Here is an 18,484-nt window from a genome sequence, read left to right on the forward strand (position 1 = left end):
TATTCTTGACTAGGTAGAACTTGTAAGATGGAAAGGTAATTAGAAATTTAATAAGATAAAAAAGAAAATTAAACAGATTGTATTAGAAGTTAACCATCCACCATGATTAAATAAACTTGTAAGTATAAAACTGGTCTCAAATTCAAAGAAATTACTTATGTGAAATGCATTTTATCATATATTTACATATAGGACTGTCACTTAGTTGCCATTATTAATGAACTATTTAACAGTATTTTGTAGTGAATGATTTTAAGAATGAAACATTTTGTCATATTTTATGAATGAATCAGGTTGTCAAAAATTAACTGAATTATATAATTTTATTGGCTACCTATTGGAAGATGTGACACTGTATGCCCTGAAACTAAGAAACCCAGATTTGAAAGAAGGCATGAGTGTAAGTCAATGAAAAATGAGGAACCCCCAAACTTTTAAAATGTGGGGTGAGACACAAAGGGTTCTGATTAAGTCTAAATCTTCCAAAACAAAAGAGTTTGCTAAGTGGGGAGACAGGGAGAGAACTTTGGGTCACTGGCACCCTACCTCTTCTAAGGGAGCAGTGGGATATAGAAATGGCTGTGTCTACCTTAGTGGCGGAGGAAGAGGCTGAGCCTCCTACTTCTTGAAGCATGGCTGATGAAGAACATTTTAGTGAGCTGCATAAACTTTAAGTGAGTACAATAGAAAGACAAGGTCCTAAATCTGGCTCAAGAAATGTATCCATGGAAGTGGAGGAGGATGTTTCATGGAAAACCATCTAATCTAGTTATGTTTTGAAACACAAAATTATCTGCTCTATAGGGCAGCAAAAGATTGGAAAGAAACTATGGGACTTATGCTGGTATAGCTGCATACTTGCTTTCTGCCCACCAGCATTCTGTACTGTGATTGATATAGACATGGATCATGATACTGAATGCCTGCATACAAATAAGTGCATTTATGAATGGCAGACATCAGTGTATAATACACAGCATGCAATACTCCTTCACATACTGTAGACATTCCCAAAGCAGTAAGTAGTGGCAACAATCACCACAGTCTTTTTAAGTGTATTATAGTAACAATCAGAATAAGAACCAGAATCACATTTATTGGCTAAGTATGCTCACATACAAGGAATTTGACTCTGGTTTCAATGACTCTCCAAGTATGAATTACATAAACAACATGTATACGACTACTAAAAACAAGACAAAAAATGTAAATATACATATATGTATACATACATACAAGGTGCAGAGTGAAACTCACTGCAAGAAATACTGAAATAACTCTGAAAGAAACAAGTATTAACAACACATAAACAATATTGCAGAACCCTTGGAGGACTGGCAAAAAAGAATAGCCAGCTTAATAAGCTGAGTTAATCATTTATTAACTTGATGTCCTGTGGAAAAGAACTGTTGTTATCTCTGTTTGTTTTGGTCTATATTAATCTATGCCTTGCCAATGGTAATCATTCAAAAAGATGGTGACTTGGATGTGAAGGGTCAGTGATGACTTTTCCAGCCCACTTCATGACTCTGAAATAGTACAGGTCCTGTAAGGAGGGTAAACTAGCACCAATGATATTTTCAGCAGATCTGGCTATTCGATGTAACCTATTTTTGTCATGTTTAGACACAGATCCAAACACACTGTTATGGATGAACTGAGAACAGACTCAATGAATGCTGTGTAGAACTGAATCAACAGCTCCTGTGGAAGGTTGAACTTCCTCAGCTGTTGCAGAAAATACATTCACTGTGTGCTTTTTTAGGATTGACCCTACATTGGTGTCCCACTTCTAGTCCCAGGAGATTATAGATCCCAAAAACGTGAAGGTTTCCGCAACTGACACAGCAGTATTAAATATAAAGAGGGGGATAATACTGTAGTACCACTTCTAAAATCCACTATCATTTGCACAGTTTTAAGAGTGTTTAGCTTATGATTATTATGACTACACCAAAGGGCCAGCTGCTTAACCTTCCATCTGTATGCAGACATGTCACCGTTCCTGATGAGCCCAATAATGGTTGTATTTTCCATGTATTTAATAAGCTTGACAGAGGGGATCCTTAGACGTGCAGTCATTGGTATAGAGGGAGAATAGCAGTGGGGAGAGCACACATCCCTGGGGGGCACTCATATTGATTGTGCAATGACTAGATTTAAATTTCCCCAGGTTCACCCACTTCCTATTGTTCAGAAAATTGGTGACCCATTCACAGGTGGAGGCAGGAATGGAAAGCAGGGAGAGTTTCAAGTGAAGAAGTTCCAGGAATTATAGTATTAAATGTAGAGCTGAAGTTGACAAACAGAATCCTTGCAGATGTCCCTGGGTGGTCAAAATGTTGCAAGATAAAGTGCAGACCCGTACTAACTTCATCATCCACTTACTGGTTCTCTTGATAAGCAAATTGCAAAGGGTCAAACAAAAAAGCTATACTATCCTTCAAATGAACTAACACTAGTCTATAGAAAGTTTTCATGAGCACCAATGTCAAAGCAATAAGCCTAAAGTCATTCAGTACTGTTATACTAGATTTTTAGGGACTGGAATGATTGTGGCTTGTATGAAACATAAGGGAACTTCACACAGCTCTAATGATTTATTACAAATCCGAGTAAAAATAAGAGCCAGTTGATCAGCACACATTTTTAAACAGGAGGGTGAAACCCCATCTGGACCTGCTGATTTCTGAATGAGGTGCCTTTTAAAAATGACACACATTCCTGTAGTTTGTAGTGTTTTGTAGACCTTTCAATACTGATGCAGGATCATTTGCTAAAAACTATTTTTTCAGCTTTCAGAACAGTTGTTTTTAGCCACTTTGATTTCTTTTGTCAGTGTGTTCCTTGCTTGTCTAAAAAGTGTTCTATCCCCAATTCTATAGCCATCTTCCTTGGCTTGACAAAGCTCCTTCAGTTTAGCAGTAAATCAGGGTTTGTTATTGTTAAATTTTAATCACATCTTAGTGGAGACAAACATACATTTGGAGAAGCTAACATAAGATGTAGTGCATCTGCCAGTTCATGCAAGTTAGCAGCAGAATATTCTAAGACACTCCAGTCCATGCAATCAATGCAGGCTAGCATCTTCACCTTTGCTTCAATAGTCCACATTCTCACAGTACTGACCACAGGTTTAGCATATTTTTAACTTGCTTTTATAGGTAGGAAGCAAATGAATCAGGAAGTGGTCAGAAAAGCCCAAAGCTGCATGGGGGACAGTACGATAAGTATGCTTAAATGGTTTACCTATAAATAGTTGCACGATGTATGTGCAAACAATGAATTTACAAAAACTAATACAGACATACTCAAAACAGCGAAGTACAACCCCACGAACACATCATCGAAAAGACTGCATACCAAATCCAGCACCTAAATGCACCAGAATTCCCTACCGCTCTGGACTCAGGAACAAGTGCTACCATGGGTCCCAAGGGGGGGTGCAGGTCCAGTATTTGGTTGGGTGGCATCGGAGTTCAATGTGTCAGCTGCTGACAATCAGAATAGCCAACATTTCATCCCACGACGTTATTCCTTGCTATTCTAACCATTCGACATGTTCATGTTTTTCAAGGTAAACCTGTTTAAACACTGTATAACAATGATCCAGTGTGTTCCTGACTCTGGTAGGACACTTTATATGCTGTGTAAATTTAAGAAGTTAATGGCTGAGATCTGCCTTATTAAAATCCCCCAGAATAATCAGAAGGGAGTTCAGGTAGTTTTGCTCTGTGCACATTATCTGATCAGACAGTTGACATAGGCTTAAGGTGAAATGTAAACAATAACAAAAATAAATGAAGAGAACTCCCAAGGTGAAGAAAAAGGTCTACAATTAACAAAACATGAATATCTACAACTAGCAGCAGCAGAAGTAGCATACCTAGTCTCTATCTTAATTAACAGAACCATAACCGAATCTACAATTCCTTCCCTCTGGAAAGATTCCCATATCATTCCTCTGCATAAAGGAGGTACCTCAAATGAACTTTCTAATTTCCGTCCTATAGCCTTACTATCACCTCTATCTAAAATTATGGAACGCTGTATACACCAACAACTTTTACACCATCTTTTACAAAATACCCTACTTGCTGACTCCCAACATGGTTTCCGACTTTTCCATAGCACCTCCACTGCACTTCTCTCCTTCACAGATACCATCAACAAAAATCGCAATAACAACCTATTTTCCTCTTCTTTATTTCTTGACCTCTCTAAAGCCTTCGATATGGTTAACCATCAACTTTTAGTTGACACTCTGACATCTTTCTCACTTGACTCTTCAGCTCTTCACTGGTTCAACTCTTATTTGAAAGATAGGAAACAAGCTGTCCTTTGGGACAGCCATCTATCCTCTCTGCTCCCAATCACTATCGGTGTCCCTCAAGGATCCATCTTAGGTCCCCTCCTCTTCTCCATATTTATAAAAAACTTGTCTACATCACTCCCAACATCCACTTGTATTCAGTATGCAGATGATTCAACTATCATCTGTTCTGCTGCATCTCCAGCTGTACTTCATTCTTCAACCCAAAAAATCTTTTCAGCAGCTGAAAAATGGTTCCAAAATATCTGTCTCCTCCTCAACCCCAAAAATAAACAAATTATTACTCTTCTCCCCAATCCCTAAGTCTGTCCCTCTTTCCTTTTCTATTGTGTCTAACAATGGGACTATCGTATCACCTGATTCTTCTACTAAACTTCTAGGCTTTACAATTGATAATCAACTTAACTGACCTAACCATCAAAACAGTTAATAAAAAGATAGGTGCCCTCTATAGACTCAAGCCTTTTCTCCTTCCTACCACCAGGGTGTCCCTTGCCCAAACTCATCTCATCTCTACGTTATTGTATGCCTCTCCATCTCTTATAAACCTGTCAAAATCTAACCTACAAAAACTTGCCACAGCCTATCATAGCATTGCCAGGTTTGCCTCAGGCTCCCCATTTCGAACCCATCATTGTGTTAATCTCAAAAAGTTCGGTTGGCTAGAGCTACAAAATTTTATTCTCTTACATCAGCTAGTTATTACCTTTAACATACTCCATTACCCTACTAATACACCCATACTTAATAAACTTATTGCCCCTTACAAGAATCTTATTTCACTTAAATCAGCTAACAAACTACTAGTTGCGACTCTCAAATCTCACAATAAAGCTGGTGACTCCTTGTTCACAAATGTTGTTGGCTCACACTGGAATAAACTTCCCATAGAATTGACCACTCTAGGATCAGCACAACTTTTCAAGAAACAACTAAGGAACTATTTCAAATCTCACTGGCTTTGTCCTTGCTCTAATCCTGACTGACCTCTGCATCTTACTCTCCTTACAGCTCTTTACTCTACTCCTCTACTTGTCACTATCACTAGTGCTACCCCCCCCCCCCCCGTAGCTCTCCTTGAATTTCACTTCCTTTTTAATTTTCATTAACACCTTCTGCTCTTTCTACTTGATATATTACTACAACCAAGTCATACATCCTTTCTGTTTAAACCTATATCTTGCTACATATGGAACTACTCTGTTTCTTAAAAATAGTGCCCTAGCACTAAAAGTGCTATCATTATTGTAAATACTGTATATATTTCTATAGACTTAGGGGTGAGTCACTATTTTCTCTCCTTCAACATTAGTATGATTGCATGGTTAAGATTATAGAACTAGGAATCCTCACTGTTTTATTATATTCTGTTGTATTTGCTTCTATACTATTACTAAGCTATTTAGCTCTCTTACATGCCTATAATATTGTATCCTACTGTGTTTTTTTATGTACCTTGTTATGCTATGTTTGTACTAGTATATAGTGGAGCTTTTCTCCTCGGGACTCTGCTGAAAATGGACATATATCCAACCAGACTAGCCCGGTCAACAAATGTAAAATAAAATAAATAAAATAAAAATAAAATGTTTCTAAGTTAAGATAGCACATTCTACTTAACACTGTGACATCAGTACACTGACCTTCATTGATATAAAAGCAGATTCCACCTCCCTTACTCTTCCCTGATGTTTCCAACGCTGGTCTGCTCTGTAAAGTTAAAAACTGGCAGATATAATGTAGAGTCTGGAATGGATACATTTAACCAGGTCTCTGTGAAACAGTGCAGACGAAAGTGAAAAATCCATGTGAGTTTCATTGAGAAGTAATAGTTCACCCATCTTATTGCATAGGATGCAGAAGTCCACCAGATGTAGGCTTGGGAGTGCCATACAAAAAAACCCTCTGTTTCAGCCTAACATTTGCACCAGTGCACTTCCCCCTTTTGTGATGCTTATGTCTACCTCTGCTGCTGACAGCTGCTGCTCTCCAACTAGGATCTCCAGAAAATTCCTTAATTTTGAAAAATCCAGTGCCATATTGCATGAATTGAATTGACGAATATTCAAAACGTCTTCACAAGTATATTTAATTAAAGTTAAACACCAGACAACAGGACAAATAAATAAAAACAAACAAAATACGAGAGAGCACTGAACTGAAGCTGCCATTTGTGGTATCATCTTGTTTTTTTCCCAACAGTTTTAAGTTTTAACAAACTTAAAAGCGGCAGACTTGTTAAAAGTTGAACTGAAAAAAGTGGTGATGGTGACAGATAGAAACTCAAACCACTTTTGAAAGATTTAACAATTTTAATCATGCAATTAAAATATAAGATTGCATAGCTTCCCCATGTCACTGTAAGCAGAGATGCAAAACAGGGATAGTATACCAGTTCATTTGATTAAATATGTTTATTGCAAACTGCTATGGACTAGTTTGTCTTATTTTAGTCTATAGGGCTTTCAGGGAGAATTACTTATTTCATAGTCTGGGACTGTTGTAAGAAGGCATAAAGGATTTTAAGGGATGGTCTCATTAGACTAAAACAAATTATTTTCACAAACCTTGAGGAAGTAAATTATCCCTCCAAGTATGTGCTGCTGCATAAAATGAATAACCAAGCACTTTTAAATATGCTGGCAATTTAAATAGATTTAAAAAGTCATTTAAGGATTACATTGGACAGAAGAAATGTGACCACTGTTTGTCATCATTGTCATTAACTCCCTATTTCTCATTTGAATATGGGGTTTGGGTGTCTCAACAACATGTAACCATATCACCTACAGCCAAGGTTTACAAAGTGGATTTTGTATAGATGCCTTTCTCTTAGAAATGTATGGATGCATGAGGATAAATTTCTTCACAACTATTTTGTTGTTTTTATGTTTTGTGTTCAGATGTTTAAGATGAATGCAAATGCTTTTCTTACAAAAAAGCAGGACTAAGATTTTTTCCCCCTTAGTACTGTATATTAGTTAATTGGATCTCCAGTGCTATGCCAGAAACAGTTCTTTCTGCAGAGACTTGAGCTATATTGTGAAAGGTCTATGTCATATCATGGAATGGCCACATTGTCGAATGTCATCTCATCAATAATGCAGGATGTTGAACCCCCCCCCCCATACCTCCTACTAATTATATATACCAACTGCACTACAGCAGGGAAAAGGGCTAATTGTCTGATCCCTACTGTAATGCAGTCTCAGTCAGAATGGTTCAATGGTCTGCATTGTCGATGAGATGACATTCAACAATGTGGCCATTCTATGATATGACATAGACCCTACTGTGACTTGCTGACCAATTCTACATAGTAAATGTATTTGTTTCCACAGGAAACTGGGCAGTGCGTGTATAAAGCAGATTGTACTGCACTCTTGTGCTCGTGCAGTGCAAGTATCACGTAACATGGTTTTTTCTTTTTTTTTTTTTTTTTGACAACCCTGTTCTCCCTTAAATTCTCCCTTAAAAATCTTCCTTTTATTTATTTAAGTATGTAGTTAGTTGTTGTTTTTTTTTTTTTTTTTTTTTTTGACCTGGAAAGTCTGACTGGTTTGAAAACTTCTTTTTAGGGGACACTCAGGAAGAAAAGCTCAACAAAATATGGATAGAAAGTAGCATGCAAATATACACAAATAGTGCTATGAATCATTACAATATACAATAAACCAGGAAAAAAACAATGATCGTTTGAGTATACAATAATGAGAAAACAAAAACATTAACAAGATACATTTGATACAGGTGACATAATGACATGAAAAATCATTCACAGGTAGATCAAAATGAGTGTTTAGACAGCAAAGTTTAGACCAATAGTATTTTATAATAGCAGACCAGTGGCAAAGTGAACTTTCATAATAATGTAAAGTTGCGTAGAGTACAGTACAGCACTTGTGACCAAGTGGATGTAATAGTACAGGATAAGATAAAAGATTAATGACCAAGTGGTCATTTTAGAACAGGACGGGATTGATTGAATAAGGATAGTTTAGCTCATTCATTCCAACACAGATCAGGAAGTTTGCACTGTAACTTCCAATGGGTGGAGCCTGAGCCTTTTGACTGAATCAGATTATGTCCTCACGTTTCAAACAAATGTTCATATCTCTGGAACCATAGGTGCTGTGCAAGAAGTATAAATGGCAAACTCTTCAGCACAAACTATTTTTATAGTGGTAATATTCTTTAGGTTCTAAGTCTTAAACTAAATTTTATAAGTCATGGTAAACATAGTAACTATTACATTTGTAATATTTTACAAACAACTTACAATATCTCAGCAGCCACTCAAGTTATACACATAAAGCAGCATTTTATTCATCTAGCTAAAAGCTTTCACATGAGGCTAAGGAGTTATGTCTGTGTTACTTGATTGCTAAGATACTTACAAAAATGTGAACATTATGTCTCTGTAGAATAATATTATAAAAAAACAGTTAATATCTAATTATCTGCACTAGACAGAAGTCAAATATTAATGCAGTTGTGTTTGCATCATGTGTGCTTTAAGATGAAATCTTTTTAAAATCTTGGTTATAGCTTGGTTTTGGAATTGTTGATGCAAATATGAACAAGCAATGTTTGATGCCTAGAGGAGTCAGTAGGAGTTAACTGCAGATGCACATGGAGGCGTCACTCGGACATAATGAGTTAAGAAGATTAACAGAGTATCATAGTACTTCCTCCTCCTCCTGATTAAATTTAGTTTGCCATTTTGCTGTTTGGCAAACATAAACACATTGGTCAATGTCACTCTGACAGTCAAAGCATGATCAACTGACATTCTCTGATTAGTAGTGCAATCATCTCAGAGAGATAGGAGACTGGGTTAACATCTCATCCAAAGAAGAGCACCTCAGAAGATTCATATCCATATTCTTATACTATACTGCTCTGCCAATGTTGTTAAATAAATTCATGCAGCTGGAGTGGGAAAAGAACTCATAGCCTTCTGATCATTCTGGCCTCAAAGATATATGTGCTATATGCTAAGTCAATGGCACTGACATGATAATTAGGTGTTTGAGAAATATTTGCTAAAAAGAAACACTTTCCATCTCTTTAAAAGGGCAAATAAGTTCACTATGCTGAACATCTACTCCATCCTATTTATGTTACAGTGAAAATAGACCTGATCATGGCAAGCAAGTTGCACATGGCAGAGAACCATTCCAGGATGATATGTCTGTCAAAGTTTTTTAAATATTATCTATCATTAATGAAGACTGCCATAAATCCCCAATCACTGAAAAAGCAAATGAGTCAGAAACTTCATCTTTAACCCTATTTGCTATATTTAAAGCATTAATATCTAAATTTGATATTGATGGATAACATTACCTGTTTCTTGGGGGGGGGGTCTTTGATTAATTGAAACATCTGTATTATTGTCATTAAGGTTTGCTTGACTATGCCTAAAGAGGAAAAGTTAATGCTTTAATATGACAATAACTATTATGCTACTCCCCTGGTTTTCTATCCATCTGGCTCTAGACTTCAACTGTGTGACAAAAAAGTCAGTGCAGCAGATTGTACTTCTGGGTTTCTCCTGAAAAAAGGCATTTAAAAATAGCAAGGTTTTCCAGTTAACCCTCTAAGGGAAAAAACAAACAACTTTCATAATGATTGAAATGATGACATGTTGATGATATTTACAATATTATCCTAAATGAATAAGTCATGGTATATGAATGCTTTAACACACATGCTCCCCACACCCCCTACTAATGGTTTATACCAACTTTTAGATATCACTACAGTGGAGAAAGGGCACATGGCCTGATTCCCACTGTTCTGCAATCTCATTGTGTAAAAGCCGGTACTTTTCGATATATATATATATATATATATATTCATATGTAGATATAGAGATATAATGTAATCTTGTGTTCTACATGTATATCTTTACTGGTGAAAGCTGTGAGCCAAGGAGCAACTAATCAGTAAACAAAATGCAATGAATAATTAAGCAAAACAGTTACCTGCATTTTTAATGTATTAACTAGTGAGATATGTCCTGAAACAATCACAGACCATCTGAACTAATGAAACAACACCTAAAGTAAAAACAAATTTACAGGCTGCTTTTTCTCCTATAGCCATTCCTAAGACAATAGAAGTAACAGGTAACCAGTAGTCTTGGGAAAGCACTCCCTTACCTTTAGTGCATATTCCATACGAAGAATAGAACAATTAAGAACAGGAGGAGGATATTGTGGTACATAGATCTGACAATTCCATGTCTCAGATGTTTTTGCAGACACTTGTTGTCCATTCATTTTAATCAGACGCGTTAGTACTTTTGTTTTATTACTTTTTGAAAAGAAGGATTGCATTTGATAAATTGCTGCCTCAGGTACAACTGATCGAGATGACTTGTTCTGAATCTCAACAATGATTGGAAGTGATTCACCTAAAACCACAAAAGGAAGGTCTGAGATGTAATGCATTTACAATGGCTACGAACATTTGGTCATTTGGTTTGCTTAAATTATGACATTAGGAGGCTGCTTCACAGACGTAAGTGATTAATGAACAACTGCACTTTTGTACAGCAGAGTAAAAGCTTAAAATCCTCGTGGACTGTCAGTTCTAAAACTAGAACGCATATTTCAAACTGGTATTTATACACAGTGAAGCTATTTAACGTATACTTTATTTTGACATGTATAAAATGGTGTAAAAAGTAATACTGGTATTTTCCAAAGCTATTTCAATGTGAAGACACACTCCCAACCTTAGTAAACTTTGCTGTCTCTTTTCTCTTTCACTTTACAGGTAGTTTGAATTATTACTTACCCCCTCTGAGGTCTTCACTGATTTCCACTGATTGCCTCTCTGGTTTTTTTGCATTCCATCTGGTTTACACCCCTTGTGCTATCTCCCTCCCCCAATGCAAAGTCTATATTAGAATCCTGCTGAGCATGGAGCCATCTTTAAATTTCTAGTCTCCCACCAGGACACAAGTGCTCTTCAGCAATTACATTCTGCTAGCCGGTAAGCCATTAGACCTCAGGAATTTGTTTTAAAAGTGTTCAGATTTGTAAAGTAATACTTACTTTTTTCTCTTGTCTTGGTTGGCTCTGCCCCGCTCCATTCGCCCTCGCTAACGCTCAGGCTCTCTCCGCTCCCCTACCCTGCCCCCTATTCCCTTCCACCCCCACTACCTCTACATTTATAGTAATCACAGCCACACCCACAGCTCACTCTCACATCACCTCCACGAATCACAGCTCCTCAAGTCATATCACATTATACCACACCAACTTGCTCCATACAAAATATCCCCAATCACTCTCATTCCCACAAGGCATTTTTTTACATCACCCACACTACTTCCCCATCCACATATAATGCAACCCTATAATTCCTATTCAGACCCCCCACCTAGAAACAACTTAAACTTTATAACCATGACTATCACACAACTAAGTCGTCTGTCTTCTCATACTTCTTTACAACACCACAAGTTATCACTCTAGCAATATCCCTAAACTTAGTAGCACAACACTGTAATATGCACTCTCATATACAGACACCACACATTATAGTAATATCTTCCCACAGTTATTCAAGAACTACATAATGGACCAATTCAGAACTAAACACATATGCTCTCATTCCTACTCCAAAAAAACACAATACTTTCACACACTCCTCACCAAACTCCAAAATCTGTATAACCATTTTAACTCCAGGCTCACCATAAGTGGGGATATCCACCCCAACCCAGGCCCAAATCCATCCTGTCCAACCCAAACTGCTCCAACACAAATGTCAGAACATAACACCACCACGTTCTTCATCCCTGGGCAAATCAACAACAGCAGCAAAACCAACCATCCTTTAATGCTAAATATTAATATTAGAAGTATAAAAAATAAAATACCTGAACTCCAGGCCACAATAGCACACTATTCTCCAGACATAGTTGCTTTAACAGAAACCTGGCTATATAAAAACATAGCTCACTCAGAATTTCTCCCTACCGGCTACAATATCATTAGACAAGACAGACCACTTTGTAAAGGGGGTGGAACTGCCTTACTGTACAAGTCCAACTTAACTGTCCATCAATTACCAAACTCCTACCCCCTCCCCCAATAATTGGGACATACTTATCTCACAACTTCAACTTCACCCTAAAAAGGTCATCACCACAATTGTGATCTATATTCCACCTGGTAATACACCTGCTAGCCTTGAAGACTTCTTATCCTGGTGTTCTTCCACATACTCACAAGAAACCCTTATTCTGGGGGACTTCTACCTAGATTGGTTCACCTGTATATCAGAACTACCAAGTAATCTAATAAATCTCCATTGCTACCAGCAGCTAACCCGAATTCTAACTAGATGTGATAAAAAAATCTAAAAGGGAATCCATCCTTGAGTGGGTCATAACTAACAACCCCACATTGTACCCTCACACAGGCAGTCTACCAGACACCTTAAGTGACCACAGTATAATATACTTTATACGTAGTAGAACAAGCATATACAAAACCACTAACTATATATCCACTAGAAACACAAAAAAAATGTTCTCCTGAGGTTCTTAACACTTTACTGTGTAACTGTGACTGGACTCTCCTAAAAACCCTCCCACTTGACCAGGCTGTAGCATATTTCAACAAAACATTTCTACAACACCTAGACACTCTCACTCCATTGAGCATAATCAAGGTTAGAACCTCTACAAACCCCTGGCTCAGTAAAGAAACCAAACAAATCCTCAAGTCCAGAGACACTGCCTGGCTTTACTATAAAAAAAATAAAGAAACACAAAGCCTAACTAAGTACCAAGAACTGCGCAACCGTGCAAAAAAAATGCATTAGGCTGAACAAAAAATCCTACTACACAACATTACAAATTAAACACCAACACAACCGGCAAAAATTTTGGAAAAATGTAAACCAGCTACTAAAATCCACCCAAAAGGCTACCCCCAAACCAACCACCTCTGACACTAAAGTTCCCATCGAAACACAATTCAACTCCCACTTTGTGAACTCAATTCTATCCTTAGTATCACAGGACAGTTCCTTCCTCACTATCCCCCCAACACAAATAACACTAATACAAGCTTTACCCTCAAAACAGTTTCCACCACTTCAATCAAAAGCATGCTCTCCAAACTAAAAACCTCATCAACAGCAGCCAACCTACTCCCCAGCTATATCTTGAAACTCACAGCAGATGCTATTGCTATCCCAGTCTCCACTCTCATAAACAGATCAATTGTTGAAAACTATGTGCCCAAACAATGGAAACTATCCTATGTTACACCTATACATAAAGGCGGGACCTCCACTGAACTTAATAACTACAGACGCATTGCTTTACTCTCCCCCCTGGCCAAAATCCTAGAAAATGCATCTATACCCAGATGCTAAACTATCTCCTAGACAGCAACATCCTGTCACCTACTCAGCATGGCTTCAGACCTGCCCATAGTACCACTATAGCCCTCCTCTGCTTCTGAGACACAGTAAACTGTCTCAAAAATGAAGGCTTACAAGTGTCAACTCATTTTTTGGATATGTCCAAAGCATTTGACATAGTCTCACACCAAATCCTGCTAAACAAATTAAACCAATATCATCTATCAAATTCCACTCTTACCTGGTTCCAAAGCTACTTAACTGACAGGTACCAAGCTGTGAAATGGGAAAATTCTCTCTCTCCTCAACTGCCCATAACCATAGGAGTCCCACAGGGTTCTATCTTAGGACCACTACTATTCACAGTCTTCACAAATGACCTCCATACCTCCACACAGCATGCATCTATAATTCAGTATGCAGATGACACTACCTTAATCTGTGCTGCATAAAATATTCCCACCCTCCTGCAAACAACATAACTAGCATTCTCTGATGTTGAAAACTACCTTACCAAAGCCCAACTTATCCTCAATCCAAAGAAAAGCTTATGATTATAACCAGTTCTAACAAAAACACTAACAGTTAATTCAGTATCTACTCCACAAATGCTACTCCAATTGCTCCAGTGGCACAGGCTAAGCTATTGGGAATAACCATAGACTCCCACCTAAAATTTGATAGTCATCTCAACTTAACTATTAAAAAAGTACATGCCAAACTGGGGTCACTCTACCGTATCAAACCATTATTTACCAACAACACAAGATCAGCCATTGCTGGCTCCCAACTTCTATCCACCCTACTCTATGCATCTCCCATTCTGACTAATCTCAACAAAACTGAACTAAGCAAAATGGAAGCCTGCTATAACAGAATTGCTCGCTTTGCTGCAAATTGCTCATATAGAACTCATCACTGTATTGCTCTGAGACAGCTCCACTGGCTTGAACTGCCCAACCTCCTAACCTACAATCAGCTCTGCCTCTGTCATTCTATCTATTACCTCCCCAATAAGTGTCCTGCCCTCCAAAACCTAGTACAACATCACTCAGCCAAAAGGCCTCTTAGATCATCAAGCAAACTACTACTAGAAGTCAACAACAGCTACAATAGCTTTGGAGATGCACTATATAGTAGTTCAGTGGCTAAAAAATGGAACTCTGTCCCTACTAGCATTCAAAACACATCATCCAAAGCCTCCTTTAAAGACCTCATCAGGCAATATCTCAAGCAAAGTTGGCAGTGCCATGATTGCTCCCCAGGTTAGTGAAAGTGGATAACATATACATACTAAATCTAGAGCACTTGATAATAGTTTTCAATCTTACTCACAAACACTGGCTAATCTACAATGTATGTACTGTACCTGTGTACTATGTATCTATTCTACCTATGTTCCACATTTCAGTTGTACGCCACAAATCTATTAATTACCTTTATTTTTAAAATTAATATTTTTTTGTTTGTTCTCTCCACTGTAACTGTTTATGTGCCTCATACCACTGTAAAAACATGTCTCGTAATTTGTGTGTATACTGATCATGTCTAAATAACTAAATGTGTCTGTAATTTTTCTTTGTGGAGCTTTTCTCCCCAGACCTCTGCTGAAAAAGGGCCTTTTCAGCTCAGTCAGACACCCCCGGTTAACAAATGTAAAATAAAATAAATAAATAAATAAATAAATAAATAAATAAATAAATAAATATTTCAAAGATTCAAGAATAAAACTGGTAAGAAAAAGTGAGGTATGCTGTTGGTTTAAAAGTGTACTGCCTTCAAGGGTAATATATCAAAAATACTGTCCATAAATAAGCCAGTTGCACACATACTGCATGCATACGTTCTTCATTGAGAATGTGTTTTTTTGCTTGTAAAATTCTAGTTTTCTTAGCACACAGCTTCTACTCCACTTGATGAGGGCTGTGTTCTAGAATATTTTTAAGAATTTCTACAGTGGAAATATCAAGTCTTCTTCTTCTTCTTCTTTCGTCTTTTCCCGGTCAGGGGTCGCCACAACGGATCACCTGTCCGCTCATGATTGGCAGTGGAGTTTTACGGTGGAAATATCAAGTCTATAGGACCTAAATGTTTCCCATTATGGAGTCTACTTACTACTGGTAGTTTTATCTCACCTTCTGCTGAATGGTTTGTTTGAAGCACATTACTGCAAAAGTCTTGCCCTCTTTTTCTTTGTGGTATGCATAATGATTCATACATTTGTTATTTCATTATTTACAGCACAAATTCTGCAAATACCACAATATGATACTGCTCCAATGGCATGGGTCAAGGTGTTCATGTATACCATTACTGTCCCACTTTAACTACTGGCCTAGATGCAAAAGAAATGAGTCATTGCAAAAAAACTGGATGGATGCTATCACAGGAAAGGTATGATGAATGACGGGGCAGAAAAACTAAGCTCATCTAGAGTCTATAGACCATCTGAGTCATTTACCCCTACCTGCACTCAGAGGATGTCCTGCGTGTATGATTTTTACTCTTAATATGACTGTTTCTCTTGGCTATGTGTGGGGTACCATCTACAGTAATATTATATGAAAGGAACACAAAATGTACAAAGCAAATAAAATGAGGAAGGCTGGTAGCCTTCAGCCTGCTTATTGTGAGAGTCAAACAAAAAAAATATATATAAGGTATATTGGCACTGGATTTTTTTCCATAGAGCTGTTATTTAGTTTCTTGGTAGCTAGTTTATCTCATTTCCCTAGCATATAGAGAAAACCACTGTTCCTACTGTAATGACATCGTGCCTGAATGCACTGTGCAATTTGATATCAAAAAGAGAAACTATGGCACATTCATTCTAAGAGAGTAAAGCTGTATGATTCATGATATCCAATGAAAATATTTATATTGCAGGTTTGCAGTTAAGGTGTTACAATACGGTACCCAGCACATTTAACATCAGCATATCACTTTGGTAACCTTTGCATTTGGGTTCCTATTATGTTATCAAAAGATAACGTAATCGAACGCTCAGAACTTTGAAATGGCCGCATTTCAAAGATTGCATTGTGGGATCGGAGTACAGTGAAGATTGGGCTATTTGTCTTTCCCTCACTGTAGTGTGATGTCGGAGTTGGAATATGTATTTAGTGGGGGGGGGTGCAGCCCCCCACAATAAAAGTTTTGATGTGCGGCCGTTTCGAACTTCTGAGCATTCGATTACATTATCTTTCGATAACATAATATGAACCCTTACATTCTTATTACTTCTTCTTAGCATAAAATTCCTTTGATGCTATGAAATAAATGAATATACAAATATTTGTCTATAGGTAATCATGTGAATTTGCAAGCCAAAAGTACACATTTCTTTTGACTAAAATATGACATATGACTGACAATATCAACTGCAAGGGTTAAACAAAAATGCTACTGAGTTTTTCTTTCTTTGTTTTTAAATAAAATTAAGGATTCCTTCTTCAGCAGTTATGTTTCTGGTCCACCTAAACTATAAGCGATGCAGATATTAGCTTCCTTTTTCTTGAATTATGGCAATATAATTAGTCTCTCCTATCAACAGATAACAGTTAAAGTCAGTGTTAGTGTATCATTCTGAGGTACACGTGCAATTTCCCAACCTATTGAGATGAGTGATTGATCCACTCACTAACTACTTTGTCACTCACACATCTATTTGTAGGTATTCATATCATGTTATGCCTGTACCTGAACTGTTGTTTAAAAACATCCTGCATTTTGCAAAGGTCAAATATGAAGTCAAAGATATCACTATTGGTGACTATATATAAGATGAGAGGAGGTTATTACTAGTAACATAAGCTACCTGCAGCCACACTGGAATGAAATTTCAAGAATAACATATGCTGATGATGTATTATTAATAAAAGAAAATTATAATAAATTGTCTGTGGGTATTTACTAATGATAAGTGGACTGAGGACCCAGAATACTCTGACCTATGCCAGGTACTCATGTTAATGTTGGAAGGGGGTGTATGTGCCCCCATTGGCCAGTGTGTACCCACTATTAAGCCTAGGAGCCCTGGATCAATAAGCTACTGGTGGGCTGGTGTCTGGTTGCTCATCTTGCGTAACCTCAGATAGTTCTTTTGAGTGAAAGCTGCATGTAGGACCAATCAACCTGCCAAACATGAATTAAGAATTGCTACACTCAGTGTAGGTTCACTGACAGGATGTGTTTTTTTAGTGGATGACATAATGGTAAGGAGGAGACTGGACATCCTATGTATCCAGGAGACAACATAAAACAGCAATGCAGCTAAGCCACTTGGCTTGACATCCTGAGTCCACTACTCATGAGGGGGACAGGAGGACAGTCTAGAAATGGTGTGGGAATTGTGGTGAAGGAGAGGATTCAGAAGACAGTGAATCAGAATCAGTGACAGATTCATGGCAATCAGACTCCATCTTAGCCCATGCACCAGAGCAGGGTTATGATCATGAGGAAAAGAATGTGTTCAGAAAACATCTGCAGGACCTACTAGAAAAAGCAGGAAAACATCAAATGGTATTGATGATGGGTGATCTGAATGCACATATCAGGAAAGACAAAACAAGACATGAAGACTGCCTGGGTCCTCATGGGTGAGGCAGCAGGAAAAAAAAGGAGAGGTCTAGACCTCTATCTGGCAAATGGTTTGATGGGGGTCAACATGTGGTTTAGCCATACAGACAGCCACAAGAGTGGTCAACATGCAACTCAGATAAATTTCCTCTGGGGAAAAAAGGGAACTGGGGTAGAATC

The 18,484-nt window shown here is 37.6% G+C and overlaps 1 protein-coding gene across 1 annotated transcript in view; it reads right to left on the reverse strand.

Moving 5' to 3' along the window:
- The window catches only part of LOC122800807 (arrestin domain-containing protein 3-like), a 253,670-nt gene that overhangs the window by 140,376 nt on the left and 94,810 nt on the right, over window positions 1–18,484 (reverse strand). The window contains exon 2 of the mRNA XM_044070085.1: window positions 10,501–10,754. Coding sequence (XP_043926020.1) covers window positions 10,501–10,754 — 254 coding nt within the window. The remainder of the gene's footprint in view (window positions 1–10,500; window positions 10,755–18,484) is intronic.

This window comes from Protopterus annectens, chromosome 4.part1 (genome assembly GCF_019279795.1).
Source record: "Protopterus annectens isolate FY-2018-M chromosome 4.part1, PAN1.0, whole genome shotgun sequence".
Taxonomy (NCBI): Eukaryota; Metazoa; Chordata; order Ceratodontiformes; family Protopteridae; genus Protopterus; species Protopterus annectens.